Source organism: Camelus ferus, chromosome 11, assembly GCF_009834535.1.
Source record: "Camelus ferus isolate YT-003-E chromosome 11, BCGSAC_Cfer_1.0, whole genome shotgun sequence".
Classification (NCBI taxonomy): Eukaryota; Metazoa; Chordata; class Mammalia; order Artiodactyla; family Camelidae; genus Camelus; species Camelus ferus.
Window position 1 is genome coordinate 28,293,497 of NC_045706.1, and position 25,411 is coordinate 28,318,907.

General features: G+C 33.6%; 1 protein-coding gene and 1 long non-coding RNA gene across 14 annotated transcripts in view; one reads left to right on the forward strand and one right to left on the reverse strand.

Annotated features, from left to right (window-relative positions):
* Window positions 1-25,411, reverse strand: part of LCOR (ligand dependent nuclear receptor corepressor) — a 110,928-nt gene that overhangs the window by 51,173 nt on the left and 34,344 nt on the right. For all 13 annotated transcript variants that reach the window (XM_032491185.1, XM_032491179.1, XM_032491176.1 and 10 more), the window contains 2 exons: window positions 17,191-17,256; window positions 16,767-16,846 (listed from right to left, as the gene is read on the reverse strand). Coding sequence is in view for 6 of the 13 variants with exons in the window: in XM_032491176.1 (XP_032347067.1) it covers window positions 16,767-16,846; window positions 17,191-17,256 (146 nt within the window). In the remaining 7 variants the exon portion in view is untranslated. The remainder of the gene's footprint in view (window positions 1-16,766; window positions 16,847-17,190; window positions 17,257-25,411) is intronic.
* Window positions 638-15,428, forward strand: LOC116667097. Its single transcript, XR_004323858.1, has 3 exons — window positions 638-715; window positions 2,123-2,132; window positions 15,418-15,428. It is a non-coding gene; the product is annotated as an uncharacterized LOC116667097 (long non-coding RNA).

The window sequence follows — 25,411 nt, forward strand, 5'->3', positions numbered from 1 at the left end:
CAAGCACTGTTAACTACATCTCATAAGCTTTGGTATGTTCTGGTTTTGATTTAATTCATCTCAGATTGTTTTCTAACTTCCTTTGTGATTTCTTCTTTGATCCATTGATTATTTAGAAACTGCAGTTTAATTTCCACATGATTTTAAATTCCTCATATTTCTGTAATTGATTTCTAATTTCATTCCACTGTGAATGGAAAACATAACTTTGTATAATTGCAATTCTTTAAAATTTATTTTTTATGACCTAGCATATGGTCTCTCTTGGAGAATGTTTCATTTGCTTTTCTTGGGTGGAGTGTTCTAGTAATGTCTGCTGGGTTTAGTTGATTCAGTGTTGTTCAAGTCTTCCATCTTTGTTGATCTTCTGCCTAGATGCTCTATCCATTATTGAAAGTGGGCTATTTATGTGTCCAACTATTATGGTTAAATTGTATACTTCCCCCTTCAATTCTGTCGCATCTTGCTTCATGCAGTTTGGAGTTCTGCTCTTAGGAGAGAATACAGTTTGATCCTTTTATCATTAGAAAATGTCCCTGTTTAGTTTCCCAGCAGTGTGCAGCCTCTGATACCACTTCTCAAAAGATGTGGTCTTGAGCATGTAGTCTCTCTGTTCACGAGGGTTCAGCTGAGCTCTCTTTGTCAGTTTCTTTATCAGGTTTCCCCTTTATAAGCTTCTGGATGATCTGCTTGTAGTGGTATCAGACACCCAGCTGTTAGTCTCTACTACTATTCTACTTGTTTTTGCCACACCCTGGGGCATAAATTGCACTTCAGTCTGATTCAATAAAAGTGGAGCCCCTTTGCAGGGGCAGAATGTTGCCAGTCTTTGAGGCTTATTCCAACCCCAGGAGGGCACTTTGTTGCTGTGTTTTTCTGCTTTTCTCTGTTAAAACTTCTAACTTGTTTGCCATTTCACTTGTTTCTACTAGTATAAAGGAGCTATCAGCCTCCTTTAAACTCTTCACCACAAATATCTTCATAATTTTCAACATCTTTTCATAAGGTCTGTTCCAAATAAAGTCAGTCCCCTTAGAAGAGCTACACAGTTCTCTGTTCTTAAGGCCTGCCTCTGCCTTAGGAAGAACCTTTGTGCTATTCTGCACAGGAACTGGGGGCTGGGACAGTAATTTACTTCCCTCAAAGCGTTATCTGTGCTCTATGAGTAGGGGGTGTCGAATGACTTGCCCCTCCTGGCATGGAATTGCTGCCTTATGAATGAGGCCTGGCCCAGGGCAATTAGGTCCTAGTATTCTCAGCCTGCTGTGCCTACAGTAGACCTCTACTGAGTAAAGGATGGGAGCCCTTAGGCCTTCTGACCTCACCTGTCTGGAAGAAAGCTTCTGCAACAAAAGCTAGAAGGTACAAAAGATGCCCACAGTCTGTCCCTTCTGCTCAAACTGAGCTCAGGAAAATGGGTGGGAGTGGATGATGGCTCAAATGCCATAAACTCTTGTTGTTCTTACTGAAATTTAGGGGTTTTTTTGAACAAATGATTCTCCATTTGCTGTATACCCTTAAGATAATTATTTCCTGAATTTGAACGATTGTTTTAAAATAATCTTCACCAATCTTATCAGAGTCATAAACCCCACTGCCCTTCACGGACCCTAAACCTCTTACCTCACTACAACCAACCAGAGACTTGTGCACAAGCCAATCAGGCACCTTGGGACTCTATATTATAAAACACCCCAACAACTGGCCCTCAGTGCTCACACATGCACTTCTGTGTGGTCCACTGTTGCCTACAGCAGTGTAGCTATTAAACTTGTTCTTCGCCCTGGTGCTCACACAGGCACTTCTGTGTGGCCTGCTGTTGTCTATGGCAGCGTACCTCTAATAAACTCCTTTTCTATTCCAAAAAATTTTTTTGTCACCAGTTAAATGGTTATTTTGCTTGTTTTAATCCAAAATAATAACCAAAGATGAAAAATACAACACAAAATCATATACTTTTTTCAAGTACATCTGGTCACATGGTTAAAATTTATAGCATTGATGTATAAACAAAATATAGCTCATCCTCTCTCACTGTACATAGATATACAAAATTAAATGAACCAACAAGACCAAGAAAGTTCATATGACATAAAGCTAAAAAAGCTAATATAATAGTCAGGAGATAGTAAGTTAAAGAAAACAATTCATGCCATTTTCCCTCCCCCATATGTGAATTCTGAAAGGAGTCATTATGTATGGTATGGCAAAAAATAACAAAAAGATGTGACATACTTTTCTGTAAATCAAAAGTCACTGTTCTTTGCATTTATTATTTCTCCTTTATAAAGAACCAGTTGTTGGCCCAGAACTAAATAGGAATAAAGCTGGAGATAAGAATGAATTTATATCACCTAAGAGTTGCTTCCTTCAGGATTCAGGAACTGGTCTACCTAGACTGGGTGCTTCTTAGCAAGAGGTGGTTCTGTCATATTAGAATCTACTGTGAGCTTCTTAAAGGCATATATACCTAGAATATACTCCCAGATCTTTTTATTTTGTAACTCTGGGTCAGGGAGTGGGCATTAAGTTTTTTTAAAAGCTCTCTCCTTACTAAGGAACTGCAAAAAGAATCATCAGTATCATACTTAAAAAATTATTACATTGTTATAAATATCTTAGTATTTGAGAAGGCAAATCCCCACTTGTTATTCATATTTTCTAAAATGTCCTGACCATTCTAACTGTATTTTTTCAGATTGTATTTAAAATCACTCAGTCAATTCTGTTCCTACCACCACCAACTCCCCAAAGAAGACACTGTATTTTAATCTGAATTGCATTATACTTAGAAAGTAATTCAGGAAGAAGTAACATCCTTAAAAATATTCAGTCTTCTCTTTTAGGAACTGCTTTTCATTTATCAAAATGGGCTTTAATGGCTCTCAATTAAAATTCTGTTGTTTATTCATATAGCTCCCACATATTTATTATTTTACATTTTTACTGTCATTATGAAGAGAATGCTTCCTTTCTTTTCTAACTGCTAGGACTGGCAAAACAAAGAGTAAGTGAGTGAGTTAGTGAGTGAGTGTGTGTATGTAGAACTTAAAACTTAATTCTGTATACAGCTTTCAGGGGAAAGTGTAGGTCATGTCTTCAGTAGCTATGTTCTCTGGTAGTCTCACCACTTTGTGTCAATTTTCCAATTATCTTTTTAAGGTAATTTCACTTCAGGGAACTGTGAGGGTTGTAGGGAGAGGTAGACGAAAAGGGAGCTGCAGCAAGCCACCAACACTTTGTGGTCTAGTGACCCAGCACCCAAAGTAGAAAAAGAAATAATACTGAATGGGTTGGGATCTTCTTCAGTAGAAAAGACCTCAAGTTCTTTATTAAGCTTTTGGTCATCTCAAGCCATATAATCCATATAATATATTCTTTAATCACCCTTTATTACTTTTTGGGGAATAGCAAAGAAACAAATATTCACAAGATGCATTCAAGTAAGTTTATAAATTTTCTCTACAGCTTTAAGTACTCTCTCTCTGTACTACTGGAAATGCTAAAGGAAATTCATTAGGCTGAAGGGAAATGACACTATAAAACACTGCTAAGATAAATTAGAGATGATGTGAATAAAGATGGGGTAAATCAGGATCATAAACTGACTCAACATTGTTAATTTGGCAATTCTCTACAAACTGATTTAGAGATTCAATGTAACCCTAATCAAAACTCTAAAAGGCTTTTTGAAGAACTGGTAAACTAATTTTAAAACTCATATAGAAAAGTCAAGGACCTAGATTAGCAAAACAAATTTGAAAGAGAAAACAGAGGACTTGTACTACTTGATTTCAAGATACAAAGATACAGCAATCAAGACACTGTGGTATTGATGTAAGGATAGATATATAGTTCAATGGCACAGGACAGAGCCCAGAAATATACCTACATATATATGGTCAGCTGACTTAAAAGATGCCAAGGTAATTTAACTGTTGAGGAGGGGGTCTTTTCAACATACATATATACGATCCAGCTGACTTAAAGATGCCAAGATAAGTTAACTGTTTGGGGGGGAGTCTTTTCAACAAATGGTGCTAAAACTGGATTATCTCATAGAATAAAATAAACCTCAACACTTAACTCACGCCATATACAAAAATTAACTAGAAATGGATCATAAATCAAAAAGTTAGCATGACTGAACTTCTAGAAGAAAATATACTTTGTGTGTCTGACACTGGATTAGTCAAAAATTTATTGAAAAGGCCATAAAAACATGAATTTTAAGAGAAAAAATTGACAAGGGTTTTTATACAGAATACATAGAGAACTATTACACCTTAATAGTAAGTTTTTAAAAATGGCAAAAGAGTCACACAATGTTTCACATAGATATATATACAGGAAGATGCTCAACATCACTAAGTCATCAGGGAAATAAAAATTAAAATCACGAGATACCACTACAGATCCACCAGAATGGCTAAAGTTAGAAAGACCAATAATATAAAATGTTGGCTAGATGTGGAACATTGGAACTTCCATATACTGCTGGCAGAAATACAAAATGGTTCAGTCACTTTGGTGAAACATGGTAATATTTTATAAGGCTAAATATGCAATTAGAGTACTACCTAATAATTCCAATTTTAGGTATTTATCCCAGAGGAAGAAAAATACATGCCCAAAGACTTACATGTCAATAAGCCTAATAGTCAACATCTGGAAACAATTCAATGTCTATAAAAAAGTGAATGGATAAACAAATAGTGGCATATCCATGCTATGGAGACATACTTAGCTATAAAAAGGAACAAAAGGTTATTAAAAAAACCAAGAATGTATATATAAAATAAACAAATAACAAGGTCCTACGGTAAAGCACAGGGAACTATTTAATACCCTACAATGGCCCATAAGGAAAAAGAATATGAAAAGGAATATATATATATATATATATATATATATATATATACACACACACACATATATGTGTGTGTGTGTATATATCTATGTATAAATGAATCACTATGCTGCATACCAGAAATTAATACATGATTGTAAACTGCAAGCAAAAAAAATGAATATAAAATAATTATGCTAAGTGAAAAAAGTCAAAAATGGAAGATTACATATTGTATGATTCCTATTATATAAAATTCTAGAAAAGGTAAAATTATAGTGATTGCCTGTGTCTGGAGGTCCAATAAAGGGAGTGACTACAAAGGGGTGCGAGAAAACTTTTTAAGGTGAGGGCACTGTCCTGTACCTTGACTGTGCTGACCGTTATCAACTGTATACATTTACCAAAATTCATTAATCTATACTCTTAAATGGATGAATTTTATTGTGTACAAATACTATCTCAATTTAAAAATCACTGAAAACAGGTTCAGGGTATTAAAGATACTAGATATTGAATTTATCACTGAATTTCAACTTGAACTAACCACCTGAAATCAAAGAAATGATCTTTACTTACATTTTCAGAGTCACAAAGAAATGTGACACATTTTCGAAAATTCATGTGAATATCTTTCTCCACAAGCAAGTATACTTTTAGGCTAAAAAACAGTATCTTTTATTTGCCATCCACTTTCGTGCACAGTATTCTGAATAGGTATGTCAGTGGACATGAATCAGTGGCATTTCAAGATTTTTAGGTATATCCTTAGATAAATATGAAAATAAGGAGGCTGACTGTTGCCCGACAATGTCTGTTAATGAAGCTGTATGTAGACTGGACCAAAAAAGGGGGTGCATGCATTAACAATTCCTCACCAAAGGAACCAGACCCCTGCCCCTAGAAAAATGGAATCCAGTACAAGAACAGAGAAAAGGCAAGATGAACCTAGAAAAACCTGTATTAGGAAGTAAGAAAGGGCTCAAAAAATGATGGGGGCATGTCAGAAGGACATGGTTTTGGAAAATCTATGTGTTATATGTAAAATTTATCAGATAAAGAATGAGAATGAATTAATAAAGCAAATGTGGCAAAATGTTAAATGTGAAGGACACAAAATTTTTTGTGCTATTCTTTTAACTTTTTTATAAACATGAAATTTTTTGAAAGCAAAAAGTCTAAAAAAATGTAGGGTTGGCAAATGTTGAACTCTGTTTTCTTCCAAATTTCTCTTGTTCCTCTACCACCCTCTTCTCTATAATCACAGCTGTCTTGCCATTAAATTATATTTGCTTGTGCTGTTGCTCTGATACACAGAAGAAGAAGAGCAAAGAGAACAGTAAGTAGGATGTGGAAGTTAACAACTTTTAGCCTTCTCTTCATCTTAATAACCTGATGAAGATATTCAAAACAGTAAGAAATTTTCTGTCAAGGGCCAGACAGTAAATATTCTAGGCTTTGCAGGTCACATATAATCTCTTAGCATCTCTCCTTTTTTCCCACCTCCAAAACCACCTCTTTAAGCTTGCAGACATAAGAACAGATTGTGGGCTAGATTCAGTCACAGTTTGCTAACCCCTGCTGGAGAGAATTATTAAACTTCTTCAAGAAGTCACAAATATAGCTCTACTGGTCCCTGAAAACAGCATGGACATTACTGAATAAATAAAGCAACAAAACTGTATCACCATGGTAGTTCTTAGGGCAACAAACAGTTAATAAAGTTAAACTTTAAACGAAAAAAATAAAGATGAACATTTCTTAAAGTTTCTTTTGTAGCTCTAAAGTTTGTTTCCTTTGAGTTTGGGGTTTTTTGCGGGGTAAGAATGAGGGTGTCACTTACATAGTTTTTTTTTTTTTTTTGCAAGATGACATCTCAGAAAAGGAAATGGAAGAAAAAAATGACAAGTTACACTTGGGAAAGGGAAAATGGCCTAGATTTTAGGAGTGTGATACAAAACTGAAGGGGTGACATTTCAGAGTCATTCCTGACTAAATTCAAAAGCATTGTCACTCTGTACCTGGATTCTCCAAGTTTAAATGGTATTTTAAAAAATTCATACTATAGTATAGAAAATCTGGGAATTAGAATTATATGTATGCATGCAGGTTTTGTAATAATTATGTTAGAAAGGCCTTCCTGAGTAGATCAGGGGCTTACAGCTACAGCCATGTCTGCTACCCATGGCTTACTGACATTTCAAGCAATGAGCTAAAGAGAGCTGACAAGATGCAACTCATTGATTTAAATGCCACTCTCCTATGTCTTATTATTTTAAATGCCAGCAAGTCTTAAGGAAAATGACTCCACCATTTAAAATGCTTACACTTTTTAAGGTCAGTTACCTAAAAAGAAACCTTCTTACTTCATGTACACTGTTGGTTTTTATATTAACCAAATAAGAATTGTTGTGCTTATACAATGTTTACTATATATCAATTACCTTCAACTTTGTTAAGCAGATCAAGTCAAAGAACAGGAAAACAACAAAGATTGAAGCTTGAATTCTTATCAAGAATTAAAGTATGAAAAATGTACAACAAACTTACCATGAATGACTCTTACTAGTATATCTAATTGTTATTACTGTACATGGAAATTAAGCCTGAAGTGCAAGAGGCAAATGACTATAACTACCATTATACTTAATTCACCAGTATCTATAACCAGCATTTGTTGCTATAATTTTTCTTCTATTACACATGTACTGTTATTAAAACATTAAAAGACAAATGCAAGCCACCTCCAGTCAATAGCAAGGCTTTCCTATATCCTTCCACTAGCTGGAAATTAAGTTTATACTATCTCAATTCTCATCCACAACCCAATCTCAATCAAAATACTTCCTAAATTTCTAACCTGCTCTCGGTAATGACTGTGGATTTCCCCAGATGCCTAAGACCACAATAAACACAAAGATACTCAACTGTATATTGGAGGTTAATGGTATTATAAAGCCTAGGTGAGGGTAATTGTGCCTTTATATATAGTGCTATGATGGCACTAGTTTTATAATCTGTACTAAATTTATTTATATATATATATATATATATATATCAGTATTTCTTACCTCCTCCAATAGACTACAAATTTCTTGAAAATAGCATCTGTGGCTACAACTTCTTTTTCATTATTCACAGTACGTTTATTTCAACTACAGTGGCTGGTACTTTTTGACATAGTAATGGTTAAATACATATAGTTGATTTTAAATTTAGAAACAAGGAGCTGAAAAAAAATTTTTAAAGAAAAAATAAACATAAGAAATAAGAGGGCAAAGACTTAATACTATTGTGATGCCAATACTACCCAAAATGATATACACATTACTGTAACTCCTACAAAAATCCCAGCAGTGTTTTTTGCAGAAATACATAAATCCATGTTAAAATTCATATGGAATCTCAAGGGACTCCAAATAGCCAACACAGCCTTGAAAAAGAAAAATAGTTAGAGATACCACATTTTCTAATTTCAAAGTTAAGTTTTGACTTAAGTTTTGACAACAAAAGCTACAGTAATCAAAACGATGTGGTATTTAGGCTGTTTTCGTATTTTGGCTATTGCAAATAATGCTGCGATGAACACAGGGGTGCATGTATCTTTCCCAATTTTTTTTTTTTGTACTCTTTAGATAAATACCTAGAAGTGGGATAGCTATTAAAATGGCTATTAAAAAAAAAAACCCCAGAAAATAACAAATGTAGGCAAGGATGTAGATAAACTGAAATCCTTATGCATTGTTGGTGGGAATGTAAAATGGTGCACCTGATGTGGGAAAAAAAGCCTGAGGCTCTCTCAAAAAACAGAATTACCGTATGATCCAGCAATTCCACTTCTGGGTATTTATCTGAGGGAAACAAGAACAGCAACCCAAAAAGAAATATGCATCCTCATGTTCACTGTAGCATTAATTACAATGGCTAAGATATGGAAGCAACATTAAGTGTTCACAGATGTATGAATGGATAAAGAAAATATGATGAGTCCAACTATTTACACACACAAATACACAATGGAATAATACTCAACTTTTTATGGAAACTGCCATTTGTGACAACATGGATGCACTTTGAGGGCATTATGCTAAATAAAGTCATAATATTTTATGATCTAATATGGAATCTAAAGAAAAAAAATAATCAAAACTCATAGTGGTGGTGGCGGGGTGGGAGGGTGGGAGATGAGTGAGGGTGGTCAAAAGGTACAAACTTCTAGTCACAAAATCATTAAGTTTTGGGGATGTAACGTATAGCATGGTGACTATAATTAATAATACTGTATTATATATTGAAAACTACTAGGAGTAAATCTTAAAAGTTCTCATCACAAAAAAAATTTTAACTGTGTGGTAATGGATGTTAACTAGACTTACTGTGGTGATTATTTTGCAATGTACACAAATATTGACCATTATGTTGTACACCTGCAACTAGTAAGTTATGTCAATTATATCTCAATTTAAAAAAAGAAAAAGGAATAACCAAAATATGGTTTTAAAAAATGCATTGCTGGATGAGGCAATCTTATTAATTTTCTTGAAACTATTTTTTTGTTGTTGCTGGTATAACTAGAAAACTCCAAGCATCAATACAAGTGAGAGGAGTAAAGATACTATGGACTATTCCCCTTTGTTATTTTTTTATTTTTTTAAACACCACCTTCATAGCAAAGAGTTCCTCACAGTTCTTAGCCTTCAGTGTGAGCAAGTCAGGATTCTTAGGCATTCTTGCTTCATTTAATTCCTGCCAGCTGTTACCTCCTACAGTTATACTAACTGTACTAATTTCAATAGGAATCTCTCATCACTGTTCAGTAACTAATTTCTTGTTGGTTCTCTTACAATCTTGCCTTCTTCAACTGTTCTCTCCTTTTAATAACTTTTATTTCTTCCTCTCCTCCAGTTTTTTTTTCTTCCAAGAGTATAACTATTACGTGTTTCCCTCTCCTCCCCAAAATATCTTTACTTAAACCAACTGTCCATTCTTTCTATGGTCCTGTTTTCTTCATCATTCCTGACACTGACAACTTTTAAAACTAGTAGTCTATATCCTTTTCTTAACTCCCACAATACCCATTTATTCATTAACCCTGTCAGACTTATAGTCTGGCTCCCACAACCAGTATTCTTGAGAAGCTGTTCTCTCGAAGTCCATGGTTTCAGGGTACTTGCTCAATCCATATAGGGTCCATTTTGGGAAATTGCATAGGAGTTCATAATAGAGCAACAAACATGACAACCCATCTCCCTATGCATCACACAGGATGGGGCCAGGAAGATATCTGATGCAAGATGGCAATTCATTTAGTCTTAGGATTTTATCTTCCTTCCAATCTGATTCTTCTTCCTCCTTCCCAAAATAAAGGTCTTCTTCAGCTCTATTTTGTGCTTTACCTTTCACCAAAGACTTCATCGGCTCAAATAATCCAATCACCATATGGATTAAGAAACACTCCAAGTATGGATTCAGCTCAGATCTCATTTCAACTCAATTTGCACTGGACACTTTAAATAAATAATGTTTACTTTCATCACAAACTGCTTCCAGCTAATAACCTCATTATCCTCCCCATAAAAATTGGCCACTATACCTTTCCCCTTCTCATTTCTCAACTTCTATTTTCTCAACTTCTATTAATTCACCATGCTAAGTCATCCTGGCTTAGAAAGACTACCATCAGTATCATTTTCCTCTCTCTTATCTATATATTCATGTAATGGCTAGGTTTTGACAATTCTTTATTCCAGATTTTCTACATACATACCTTCCTTATGCATCTGCACAGCCAAGACCTTAGTTTAGGCTCATTTTCTGGATTATTACAAGATCATTTGGTAATTTTCTCTCCATTACAACCTCAAAATAACTACCAAATGAATTGCTTTAAAACCCAGACCCTTTTGAGGTTCAATATCCTTGATTAAGCAATTCCAGTGTCATCTACTGCACCTCTCAACTGCTACAGTACTTATATTTTCTTTTAAAATACTGTATAAGAATGAAGGAAGGAATTTTACTCTCAATGTTTCCTACTTACAGCAGAGCTTCAGGCATGCAGGATGGATGATTTACACCTAATTTAAATCTCCTTTAATTACATTAGCCATCCATGATTTATCTCACCAAGATTCCATAAGCAAGGAGGGATCAGTTTTTTACTTTTTTGATATACTCTCTGGTTTAACACAGAACCAGACATTTAATAAATAAATTTGCCTAATGATTAGTATATTGGTTAACTCTGACCACATAAAGCTAAACAGAGCAGAGTTAATCTCCAATGAACAGTTTTTCTCCAAGTCTATATGTTTGTTGTAGGGTGAAAAAAAATCCACAGGTTGGGAGTAAATATATACAAAACACACAACACACACACACACATGCCACTCCCTGTCCCCTCCAAAAAACTCTTTGATATTTAATCTTAGATGAGCACTGATTCACTGTGTCAAGTGGTTTTTCCTTAATCTTTTAAAATAATCTATATAAAACGCTTCTGGAAATACAAGGTTAGATCTCGCAATTTAGATTTGCACAATTAACAGAGTAATTAATTATGTACTAATTTGTGGTATCCATTTAACTCTACTGTGTATCTATTTAAATCTCATAAATAAATAATCTTAAAACTTCTCATATTTTTTTCTTATTTTTCACTCCTGATAGACAGGTACTATATTGATGTGTTTTTCTTCCAAATTCCTATTATACTTATTGAGTTGTGGTACTCTGGGACAAGACGACAAACAAGTCAAATCAAGCAGTGCTGAGTATGCCCAAACGAATTCATTCAACAGAAATACATGTTGTAGGATATAATGAGAAAATACTAACTTAGATTTAGCACCTGCTCTTACTAAACTTTCAATGTGCTAAAATAATAATAAAAATTAAAATGTTTAAAGGATGTATCTGAACTTCTATTTAAGGAATACTCACGAAACAGGAAATTATGAAATGTTGAGAGTAAACACAATGTGATAGACTAATTTAAATTACATGATTCCTGAGGGTAGATGGGTACTGAAATAAATTGATGATCTGACTCCAGTCTTATTGCCAGTTACTTACAAAAATAAATGCTCTGCTCCACTTAGGATGTGCCCCTCTTTTCTCTGCCTATCCAGATTTATGTATTCTTCAAAAATGTAGCTCAAGTCATAACTTCTTAAAACATTCTCCAAATATGCTAGTCAAATATTAAACTTACTAACAGTCTTATAATAAGCTTTTTAAGAGCATAAACATTTTATATATCCTATCTTGCATCATCCTTAGTTACTAAAACATCCATGCTGTTTACGACAGCTATCTCTAATCTCAGTCATGTATGAGAACAGCCATTACCAGATTGATTCACTGCTTAGAACTAGTCCATTTTTAGGGATATTAATTGGTGAAAGTAATTTTTTATTCTTCCCATCTCTCCAATACTCTCTCATTACTACTGGATCAGCTCTTCATACTATCAACACAATCCTGCAATTAATAAAAGCCTCACAAGATAATTTCTAATAGATACTGAAAGAAATGAAGATGTATGTGTATGTATATTGAAGAAAACATACATATATCCTAGCGCAGACAACAGAGGAGGCCTAGAGCAATGATGCTTTAGTACCAATGAGTACATCTAGTACCTTCTTCTCTTATACAATTTTCCAAATAAAAGAAACTAGGATTCCTTGGGGAAATTCAGGGTTGGAACAACGAAAGTGAAGATACGCATGCAACATTTTTTGGTGCCAAAGAGTAAAGAAACATGTAATAAAAAAAAAAGATGAGGAGCCAACCTCAAAGGGTTCTCAATAGTCAAATCCTCTTCTTTACAGTAGGATTTCAACTAACAAAGGCAGAAGGAATAGAAAATCATCATCTGGTAAATACCACCAGAGTAATTCTTTTAAGCAAAATTCATCAATGGATACTAAAATTAATGTATAATAAGAAACTAGCATGATGAGAAAAAGGTATTACAAAATCTCTAAGTACATCCCCACAAGATACTTATTAAGTACAAAAAGGAAAGAAATAGAAATCTTACAGTAGAGAAAACTGGCAGACACCACTTTAACCAACTGAACAAAACAAACATCACCATGTGCATCCCAAATATGGTGCACTAAGGATGACACATCATCAATTCTGTAAAATTCCTGCCAAAAATGCATATCCTGAATTCAATCATGAGGAATCATCAGACAAACCTAAATTGAGGGGGCATTCTACAAATCAATTTGCCAGTACTCTTCAAGAGTGTTAATGTTACGAAAGGCAAAGAAAAACAGAACTATTCCAGACTAAAGGAGAATAAGGAGATATGACAACTAAATACAAAGTGTGATGCTAGATTGACTCCTGAACCAGAAAATAACATTTCTGGGATAACTGGTGAATTCTGAAAGGTTTACAGATTATAGTATTGTATCAATATTAATTTCCTGATTTTTATAACTGTACTGTGGTTACATGAGATGTTAACTGGGGAATCTTGATGAAGGGTATAGAGGAATTCTTTTTATTATCTTTGCAACTGTTTTATAAGTCTAAAATTACTTCAAAAAGAAGCTGAGAAAAGTATAAAAGCCTCATGAGTGAAAAATACAGAGAGAACTTTGTATATATGCTTGGCAGATGTAGGTGCTCAAAACAGTCAGCTATTAATACTAAATTATCCAACTTTATTGAGCATACTGACTTCTTAGTTGCTCATTTAGTAAATATTTCAGAGTGCCTACATGCCCAACCAACAGAAAAGGAAGGAAAGAGAGCAAGCAAGGCAGGCAGGAAGTCAGTCATTAACAGACTCCTAGTACAGCTAAGATTGGCTATTTCAAATATACTTATGTCCATTTATGCTCTTAGTCTCTCTCTCTTTCAAACTGAGTAACTGCAAGTACTACTTAATTCTTGCTCTACCAATTTCCATGTCTATGTTTCTAGTTTTGTTACCAAAACATGTATTCTAAAAACATGGATCAAATTCCAACTCTATGACTTTGCCCATAACTTAGTCTCTCTGACCCCTCCCATTTCTTTATTTATAAAACTGACATGCTTTTAATCAACTTTATAGGGTTATTGTTTTGAGCATTAAATGGGAACAAATAAAAATAACTGACACATAGTAGACGCTCAAAAAATGTTAGTTGCCTTTCCCTTACAAATTATATTTTCTAATGCTGAAGTGTAAATGAACAATTGTTTTGCTAATCTCTAGGTGAGTCCCTGTTCTGTTTTCCAAAGATGCTACTTCATACTTTTCACCTAGGTATTTTTCAGTTTATTATTTTTTATTAAAAAAAATTTTTTTTAATGGAGGTACTGGGGAATTGAATCCAGGACCTCATTCCTGCTAAGCATGTGCTCTACCTTTGAGCTATTACCCGCCCCTGCTCACCTAGATGTTTTTAAAAGTAAATATAATGTACTATTTTATCTGTTCTAACAGTCAGTATCCAATGAAAATAAAATTAACTAAAAAATATGCATAACCTCCACCTCCTTTCCAAATATCAAATCAATATTTCTAACAGCTTTTTCAAACATTATTGAGATATCTCATCATGCCAACCTCAAACTTAAGATTCCAATATTGTGCTCTATACTGCCACCTATTGGCTGCTACCAAACTCTCCAGATATTTCCTTCTTTTTTGGAATCTTAAGTCAGCCTTAAACTGCAAGCCTCAACCCAGCTGATATATTTAATTTCCAGATTCTAGTCCTTCTCTAGTGAGATGCTCCAAGTGCCTACAAAGAGTTCCAACACAATCACTTTAAACCTAACACAATTGAAGCTATATAGTTGACAATTTATATTTTCTAGGCTTTCTCTCCCTATTTTCCAATATAGACATTATGATTGCCTCTGAAAAAACTAAATGCCAAAGACAGGTAGTGAAATGTCGAATGGAGAAAAACTGCTTTCCCAGATCCAGCTGAGCTGTCAAATGGAAATATTCTTTCTAATTAGAATATCAACTAAAAACTGTAGAACTACAAAAAGTAAGAACTACACGGTTAAATACTACATGGTTCCATGCCTTGATATTTCTGTATTTTCTTCTAGAAATATTCATACAATATTTTATCCTCATACAGCAATGGAAAACTCAATCCTATTATAAGAATATACTTTACTCGATTACTGAACATATAGAAGGGCTTTCCTCCCAATTCTATTCTGAAAAAAAGTCAATTAATCATTGGCTCCTTTTATGCTATCAAAATGCCTATTAAATAACTTGTTCAATAAATAGTTGTAACGTGTGTGTGCACACACAGAGAGACACACAGTTTAAAGTAATGAACTTTAACTTCACTGGTAGTTGCTTAATTTTCTGGTCTGTTTCAAGTTACAATACATTTCAAAACACTTTCCTCACTAATTCAATGAAAACAGTCCATCCTGGATAGTCAAAGCAACAACTTTTTCATGTACTAACCAAGATAAAGATACCACAGAAGAAGAACACAAAAAAGCTCTTAAAATGGCTTTTGACTTTAAAGCAACTTGTCAACAATAGTAAATAATGGTAGAATGGCTACATGCAGGGGTCAAAGCAGCACACGTCACGGTTAACAGTCTTCAGAGGCTGACAATGTAGTCAGGAACACAAGATCCAAACATTGAAAAGGATGAACAAAGTAAGGCAGAATATTAATTGATAAATAACTGGTAATAATATTTACTACAACAGCGTGAACGGTTGAAAGAGCAGTTAAGAACAGATGAATGACATTTATAAGAACGGCAGAGGCTTAAGCTAACAGCAAAAGCAAGGGGAATTTCAGGTTATAAAGAACAATGGGTATAGTAATGGTGTAGTCCAAATGGTAAAAGCATGTTGTTTACTACAAATGATCAGACCAGTTTAGCTGACAGAACAGAAAACTGTATAGAAGACTAGTCTAGTAGGGTAGCATCAGAAATAGAAGTGGATTGAACTGCGAAGGGTAGTACCCTGAGCGTTAGGCTGATGAATCCTGAAGACAATGGTAAAGTTACTGGAGACTGAGTACAGAATAACATTTCCACACTACTAAGGGGTGAGGGTCGGTGGGAGGTAGTAGTATGGGAGAGAATTTTATTCGTGAAGCAGTGTTTAACACACTGAAGAAAACTAAGAGCAATCATGTTATTTCAGTAGCCCAGAATTAATGCTAACAATTTGAACTATGGTGATGACTATGGAAAAAAAAAAGCATGAAAATCAGTATGAGAGAAGAACTGATAGAACTTGGCCAATGATTTAAAGTTAGAAAGTACAAGGGAGAGAAAAGAATTCAAAATGTTCCCAAAGCTTTAAAACAGGGAAAAGAAATACCATGAAAAGAAACATTAAGACAGTAAACCATTATTAATAAAAGTTTCCAACAATTGAAATGTTTCTAAACCAAAATTCTATTTGTTTAATGCAAAGCAATAAAACTACAGAAACCCAAAGGTACAGCCAATTTCTACAACTGATTACAAACACTACCCATGTTCAAATATTACAAAGAAATATCTTACACTAAAGAATAAACCACAGTCCATTATACATCTACATGAATTAATAATTCCTTGATCCAGATCCATCTTATTGTTCTTTCTGTACAAATGACTCCCATTACATGAATTATCATACGTTTCATATTTAAAATAAACACAACAGTCTGAGAACTAGTTAATTACTCTGCCTAGTGAACTATATAAATAGAACAATGCATGTTGGGATATAGATTTCTCAACAGGCTAATCAACAGACTAGAAACAGTCTAAACTGCAAAAGTGAGTTAACAGCAAATCCTTTATAAATAAATATGGAATCATACCTTGTTTTTCCTATAAGTTCTCCAACAAAATAACCAAATTTTAGAAAAATAAAAACTATAAAATACCATACAAGTTTCACAAGTTTCTTGGTTACCTTTACTTTATCTCTTCTTAAGCAACAGAACAGACAATTTTCATCAAAAGTCCAATCAGAAATGCTTTCGGGTTCACAGTCTGCAAAAGCAGTAGGAATAACAAATTAATAGTCACAAAAGAGGATTTTTCAGAAGACAAATAAGAGCTAATTTCAAAAATATTACTTATTTTAACAACAACAACAAAAACACCCCTCACTAAATAGTAGATAGGTTCCTTATTTGCAATAACTGCTCACTAGTTAATATACCTTGTTCATACATATATCTGCATTATCAACTATACACAAAAAGATGCTTACATGGATATAGCTTTAACCATTCATAAAACTGTGAATAAAAAGGAGGTTGAGGTTTAAAACACCAAGGTATCATTTATGTCACCAAGAAGAATTTGAAATACCAAAAAAAATTTTTGAATACCTTTAAATAAACTGAGATCTTTTAATAATGCAGGTCCAAACAGCCCTTCCAGAATACTTTCAAACCCTGAAAGGATGAAAAAAAAAAAAACCCATTATTAAAACAATATTCCCTATTGTAATTAACTATTAATCTTGTTGCATGAAAAAACAATGTGTTTCCTTCCAGTTTTCAAGGATCCCCAGATTATTACTGAAGGGATGCTGAGGAAAGTGTCAACGACCAACCTAAAAAGAGCATTTGCATTTTTGTCAATGATTAACATTCAATACAAATTCAGAGCATTTTCAAGGACATTCAAGGACAATATCACTTAAAAAAAAAGGCCATTTTAATATGAAAAGACCTTTGTAATTATTTCATATTGCCAGAATAACTACTTGTGGGTTCCTTTATGAAAGTAGGAGCAACTAATTATACATACATACACGTATATATATATAGAGAGAGAGGGAGAATTCAAATATACTTGTACATAAATTTTTAAACTATTATCACATTCTACCAGTATACAGTAGAAAATGAAAAATAAACAAAGTTTCCTGATTTATTACCTCAAATATTGCCAATCAACTCAACCAAAAATTAAAAATATCTTTGCCATCTTGCTGTTTTCTACGGGTTATTAAGAGTGAGAAAAATGCAGAAGTGAATCAGCCTGTACCGTTATACAACGTAATAGAAATAATGGATTAGTTCCCAAACTATGTGTCATAGACTTCATTAGTAGCTCAAATAGTTACAAGTGGTCCATTAATCCATATGTATTTAAGCATGACCTTTAGAAAGAATTAATGTCTTGTACATTCAGGGTACATGCTACTCTTCAAATGCATAGGAATATTACTATAATTAAGAAAATATAAAAAGTGTTACTAAATTCCTAGTAGTTTGGGACACTGAGTTTTGTCACATAATCTACTATCACACTTAAGGGTTTAAAACTTTTTTTAATTGTTAAAAAGAACTTTTATGTTCAAAAGTGAGGGAACCACTAATTTAAAATACTATTAGCCAGGTAGATACATGAGGTCCATGAACAGGGATATTTCCTAACCACAAATACACTCACCATAAAGGGTTTGGAAGGTAAGAGAATACAAAAGATGGTCCTAGAAACAGTATTTTTATCTGGTTATAAGAGTAACATTGTAATGTAAAGGATTTCTTTGTCCTTAGTATTAAGTTATCATTTTCAATAAAGTAAGCTCTAGAGTTTGCATTATCTAAATTGTAGTTAGGGAGTTGGTTTTCCTATACTATTTTCTAGATTCTAGATTTTTCATTTATTATTAAAGATCAATTGTTTTTCGACTCTCCTTTGTTCTTTCCCTCAAAATTACTCCAAGGACATTAGCAAAAACAAACTATCCATACAAGCAAATAGGAAGTATCTATGTCTGTTTATTATTTGCCTACTATAATTAAAACATTGTCCACTAAATTACTATGGCCTCTCTTCCCCACACTAGGGAGGAGAAAGTGTTGGGCTAAGGATTTTGAGGGCAGGGAAATGGTGTTGAAAGAATGAGAAGGAAATGCTAGATACTGTCTATGTTGGCCCTGCAAACTAGATATTATTAAACACTGGCTTAAAAAAAAATAAATCCCTGCCTCCAACTCTAAATCCCTCTTACCCCCTAAATGGATTTCTGACTTCACAAATATTAATGAAAGCATTTCAATATCTTGAAAAGTACCAAGTACACACTGCAAATAACTAAAGGGGATTACAGGTGGCTCATACTGAAGAGCAAATCTAAGACACTTTCACACAGGTTTATATGAAATAATAACAAATTCCAAATGTGCATGCTAAGCATAAATTCTTGAAAAGGAAAAATGTAAATACAGCAAAAAAAAATACTACGAAAGAAAAAAGCAAATAAAAGCTTTGGGAGATAAAATTTAAAAAATTACAAAAGATGATAGAATCTGAAAGAATAAGAAAATAGAGTAAGAACTTCCTCAATAACAAAACTGAATCACATCAAAAAGCGGTGAAAGGAAAGATAAAAAAGAATCAAACAAGAAAAAATGTGGTCATAAATGCAAAGATTTAATTAAAACTAATTTTGATCAAAACAGTAACTGTAAACAAGTCACTTCTCTTTTGCTCATATTTGCAACAATACATTAAACCTTACAAGTACCAATCAGACACTGTAAAACTATATTTTGCTTCCCTCTGTTAACTGAATTAATGTCACTCAGTTTTATTAATATTAAATATTGAATTCAGTAGTTGCATAGCAACAAGGAATGTCTCATGTGCTATGCCTGACATTAACAAAAGGCAAATAAGAACAAATGTATTCAAAATTTATACCATGATCTCACAGAAAAGCCATGAAGATCAATAACAAAATGCCAAGGAAAATTAAATAAATACTGAAAGAGACAGCTATGTCATTATGTTCAATCACCAGGGCTTAAAAAGCACCCATATGTAATATACTACTATCAAAATACTAATAATTTTATTGGGCATGACTACTGGCCAAAGAATTCCAATCCAACACTGTAATTGGAATCCAAGCTGGCCTCCAGTCTCTTCCTCACTGCAACCTGAAGACAATCACTTCAGACTGTATTCCTAAACCACTACTTTGACAATCTCGCCATCTGTTTAGAAAAATCCCACTTTGTTTTAAAAAACAAATCCCAAACTCCTAAGTCTAGCAACCAAAACTTTATATAATTTGACCCCAGCCTACCATTAACAGCCTTATTCTTCAGAACTTTCCTGCTAATTCTCAAAGCTTCAGCCAGGTTAGTATTCTAATGTATTCAGTCACCCATTACTTCTACCTCCTAATATTTCCTCAAGCCTTTTCATTTCACCTCTGCCCAAATAAATTACCTCCTTCAAGGCACTCTTCAATTTGTTCCACAAACAGACATCTGCTTTATCCAATATACATTAACTGAAAGCCTATCACCTACCAGGGACAGCGGGGCACTGAGTAGGCAGGCAGTGGTGAGCAGACATGGTATGCTGCCTGCCTTCGTAGAGCATGGGTTTTTCAGTTTTCTCATCCTCAGAATCCATGCATCATTCCCCTCTTCTCTATAAATGTCAACTGCCTTATGTTTTCTCTTTTCTGTCACATGCAAAAGCACTGTCTATGCAAGTACTCTGTAAAAATAAAATTTGTCATAGGCTATCTAAACCCTGCTTTTGTTTTTCTTTCCATATGTCTTTGTCTTATCTCAAGGAGATTTAAAGCTCCAAGAAGGCTAGGAAGGAAGGTCTTCCTGTTTCCCACAATGTTCCTCTTACACTAGGGCCCTCCGTGCCTGGTTTTTAGTTTCTGATTTTAATAACGTAGCTCTCAAAAACAGAAGACAGAATCCAACACTCACACACTACCCTCTTCAATCCAAATCATAATTTGTATTCTATTTCTAACCAAAATGAGAAAAGCAGGTTATGAAAAGTACCAAGATAGGAATACATCAAATACATAGCCAACTAAGATAAGCAACAGCCTGTACTTCTGAAATAAAGGAAAATACTACAGATGGAATGAAAAAAATGGTTCCTGGATCTTGGGAACCTCTCCTCTGAGATAACAGTACTGAGATTATCAGTTTGAGGGACAAAGAGGTGCTGAAAGAAAACTAGGGGCATATCAGAAAAACAGCAATTTTTACATCAAGGGCTCTTGGGGATCTTGCAAAACTTGTTGCTTGGTATACAAGAGCTCCATCTATTGTTCAGTAGAGTATTATTTTTTTTATAAAACAGTCAGTTCACAGGTGCTTGCTAGTAACACTCATCAACTAATATCTTAATAAAGAGGGGACTGTTAGTACCTGGAGCTCTTTGCTTAAAACTCAGGATTTTACTTTTGCCAGTATTATACTTAACTTCATTACAAGTGAGTGCCAAAATGACTAACTAAAAAGCAGCAGATTACACAATCTTTTATACACAATCCAAGGGAACATAAAGTAATTAATCCTGTTTTATTTATGTTCCAGATATTTCAATGTGGCATACAACCAAAGGAGTCTGGATGAACTTCTACCTGTGATGGGCAAAACCCAGGCTACTCTTCTCATTACTGTAGGCAATCCACCCCAATGCTCGACAACTACACTCATTAAGGGGTCCTCCTCTCTCCCCGAGCATCTGCTCCTGGCCCAATGCTCTGTGAGGAGCTCATTTGCTGGCTCACTTATCACCCTCAGAATCACCCAGCATAAGAACTGATGAAAAACCTGACCAGTCATACTGAAGGGAAACAATAATCTGGCCAAAAATAGCCCCAAGTGAAACAGAATTAATGAAGAAAAAAACACCAGAAGTTGAAGAAAAATGATAAATAGTATTTCTGTTGAAACTAGGGAGGAATAGCATTTTTAAAAAAGAGCACGCTGCCCTGGGGGAAAAAAAGAGTAGAGAATATGAGTTTAGAGAGGGGAAAAAAAGAAAAACAAAACAGCCAAAATAATCAAATAGAGGTATTAAGTAGAAAAATACACATAAAACTAGTCATTTAAAAAAAAAAAAAAGGTATGTCCTCATGATCCACAGTAAATCTGAAGACAAAGAAATCATGTGAAAACGATTAGAGATGAGGAGGTGGCCAGGATATTCAACACCTGTGAAACAGAATTTCTAGAACAAAAAAGAGCAAAAAATACAGGGGCTGGGGTGGTGTGGGGTGGTAGAGAACTTCCTAATGTTGAATACTGTCTCAAGTCTTTATATCTAATGGGTTCTGAGAAGTACTGGGGAAGAATACTCGGGGAGAAAGTATATATGCATATAAAACTCTCCTGTAAAATATCTAAATTTCAAGGATAAAAGTTTAAAAGCTCCAAATAAGGGTACATTTTTACTTAATTTTACTTGATATAAGAGGAAAGAGATTTAGGCTGCCAGTCATTTCATCAGTAAATGATAAAAGCCAATGGAGCTGTGTTTACAAAATTCTGAGAGAGAGAAAAAAAACACACACTTTTGTAGTCAATCTATTATTCATACATATGGTTAAAATAAATTACTAGATATGCTCTGATTTGGAAAGTAAGACAGCCATATACTCTGAGTACCAGTAAGAGTTACTTAAAGCTGCTCAGCTTTAAAAAAAAAAAAAAATAATAATAATAAAAAGATCCAGAACAAAAACCTCCAAAAAATGGAAAACACTTCATATGAAAAATAATGGTAAGCAATATACCAGCAAAACTAATAGTTAAGTATAAATAGCTGTTACTAATATAGGGGTTCAGTTTAATATAACAGATAAGAAAGGATTCTTTAAATAGATGAACACAATATAATTTTTTAAATTAATGATTTAGGAATAACATCCCAAACTATTACAATAAAATCTTGGGTGAAGAAGTTAAGAGTAAAATATGCTTAAGTATGCAAGATCAAGTGTGTATGTGAAGTGAGGGAGCAATTTGTAGTAGTCATTACTGTTTGATGTTGATAAGAAAATGTAGGTTTAAAATAAATTTGCTTAAAATGTATGACTAAAGTTGAAAAATTTCAAATCACCAGGGGAAATAAGGAACAGCAAAAAAAAGATCAACTATAAAAGCAAATGAAATTAAAAACTAAACAAAACACGAGCATGCTAAACAAGAAACACACAAAATAATTTCACGAATAATACCAAACATGTACGTTATGATAAATGTTAACTGAATTAACTTAAGTAAAAGAAAAAAGTGTCAGGTAGGGCACAGCAATATGCAGTTTATAAAAGACTCAAAGTAACACAGATGTGTTGAAACTAAAGAGGCAGGCATAGATATGAGAAAAATGTAAAAAAAGATAAGAAAAAAGCAAAAAGCAGTAAAATATCAGCAATAACAATACTAGAAAAAGAACTATTCAAGGATAAAAGCATAAAACAAGATATGAAGAATTTTTCTATTACTAAAGGGCTAATCTATTCCATGAGTGAAACTGATCTGTAATTTTTTTTTTTTTTTGTCTTGTATCTGTTTGGTTTTGACAACTGGCCTCCTAGAACGACCTGAGATATATTTCCTTTTTTCCTATTTTCTAGAAGAGGTGACAGAAAACTGGGAAACTCTCTTCCTTAAAAGTTGGGATGAACTCACATATAAATCATTCTTGGGTTATTTTCCTTGATTAGAGTTAACTATTAAATCTACCTCACAGTTATAGAATCATTCAAGTTTTTCATTTCTTCTTGAGTCAGTTTTTGGCAAGTTATATTTTTCTCTAATTTCAAAATTATTGGCAGATGGTTGATAGTATTTTCCCTTATCTTTTTAAAACTTCTGGTAAAATATACATAATATAAAATTTACCATTTCAATCATTTTAGATTTACCATTAAATATATTTACATTGTTTGCAACATCAACTATCTCCAGAACATTTTTCATCTCGTAAAACTGAAGCTCTATACCCATTAAACAGTAACTCCCTATTTCTTTCTACTCCCAGTCCTTTCAACCTCCATTCTACTTTCTGTCTATACAAATGTGACTATTTCAACTACCTCTCAAGTGGAATAGAGTACATATTAGTCATTTAGTGACTGGCTTACTTCACTTAGCATAATATCCTTACAGAACATCCATCCTGCAGCATGTGACAGGATTTCCTTCCCTTTTAAGGTTGAATAATATTCCACTGATGCACAGATTGTATTTTGTTTATCCATTCATACATCAATGGACACTTAGGTTGCTTCTACCTTCTGGCTATTGTAAATAATGCTGTTATAAATCCTTTATCTTTTAAATTTCTTCATCTGTAGTCCTCATTTTCATAACATTGTTTATTTGGGTCTTTTATTCCTTGAGTATTATTACCAGGTTCGTCTTCTTAGTTTCCCCACCCCCCCAAATTCACTTTTGACTTTTTTTTTGGATCTTCTCTATCATACGTTTGTTTTCTGGTTCACTAATTTACTCTAAGTTTCATTATCTACTTTCTTTAGGGTTTATTCTGCTGTTCTTTTTCTATCTTATAACAGAAGCATATCCATATAATGGAATATTATTACAATAAAAATGAATGAACTTCAAAACATTATGCTAAGTAAAAAAGGCCAGAAATAAAAGGTCACATACTATATGATTCCATTTATATGAACTGTCTAGAAAACACTAATCTGTAGAGACAGAAAGTAGTGGTTTCTGAGGGCTGAGAGTGAAAATGGGAATGACTGCAAAGGGACAGTACATTTCTTTCTTGACGTGATGGAGATATTTAACACTTAGATTTTGGTGATGACTGCACAACTCTGTACATATAATAAAAATCAGTGAATTGTATACTTAAAATGGCTGAATTTTAAGGTGTACAAATTATATGTTAATAAAGCTGTTAACAAAATAAATATGCATATGTTGTAAATATTTGTAATGGTTTAAGAAAATTTGGCCTGTTAGAAAGCCAGCCTTGTAACTTCAAAATGTAGAACTGAATAGCTGATTTAGACCCGTGGTTTTAGGCTGAAGTCATATTAAACTTATATACTGTATTAGAGGACTCATATAACTTAAGAATAATCACATTTATAAGTTTAAATTATATTTATAAGATTTATTTAAGCATTTGAGGTTTTGTTTGTTAAACCAATATTTAAAGAGAAAATACAAAATTTTTATAGTTTAAAATGTTTTAAGAAGTTGACTAAAATATGTATTAAACATTTTTTAAAACTATTTTGGAGTAAGATCTGTATTTTAGGAGAACTAGATTTTAAATTCATAAATTTAAATAAAGGGAGCATTAAAGTAGAAATCAAATTAACTATGTGTTATCTTTTCTACATACAAAGCCACCCTAAACCTCACATTTAATAACAAGAACCAATCAAGTATTTATAGAGAGCTCAGAAGTGTGTGGATACAGAGGATATGTTTGAAATATATGCCCTGCCATTAAGATTTATATACATTTCTGCTACCACGCATATACTGACAACTCTCTAATCTCTCATCCCTTGCCCCTTATTTCTAATTGCCTGCTTTATATTATCACTAAGACATCTTCAAATTCCCAGATGACATGCAAGATCATTGAGGGTCTGTCTAGTCCCAAACTACCTTTTCATTCTGCCCTGCCACCATTTTCTGTTTACATATGCTTTGCTCTGGCCAGACTGATCTATCAGTCATTACATACATGTCAATGTTTCCATGCTTTTTAAGCACAGCATGTCCTCTGCCCAGAATGTTCTCCTGCAACCCTTAATCTAGTTAATTCTAAGGC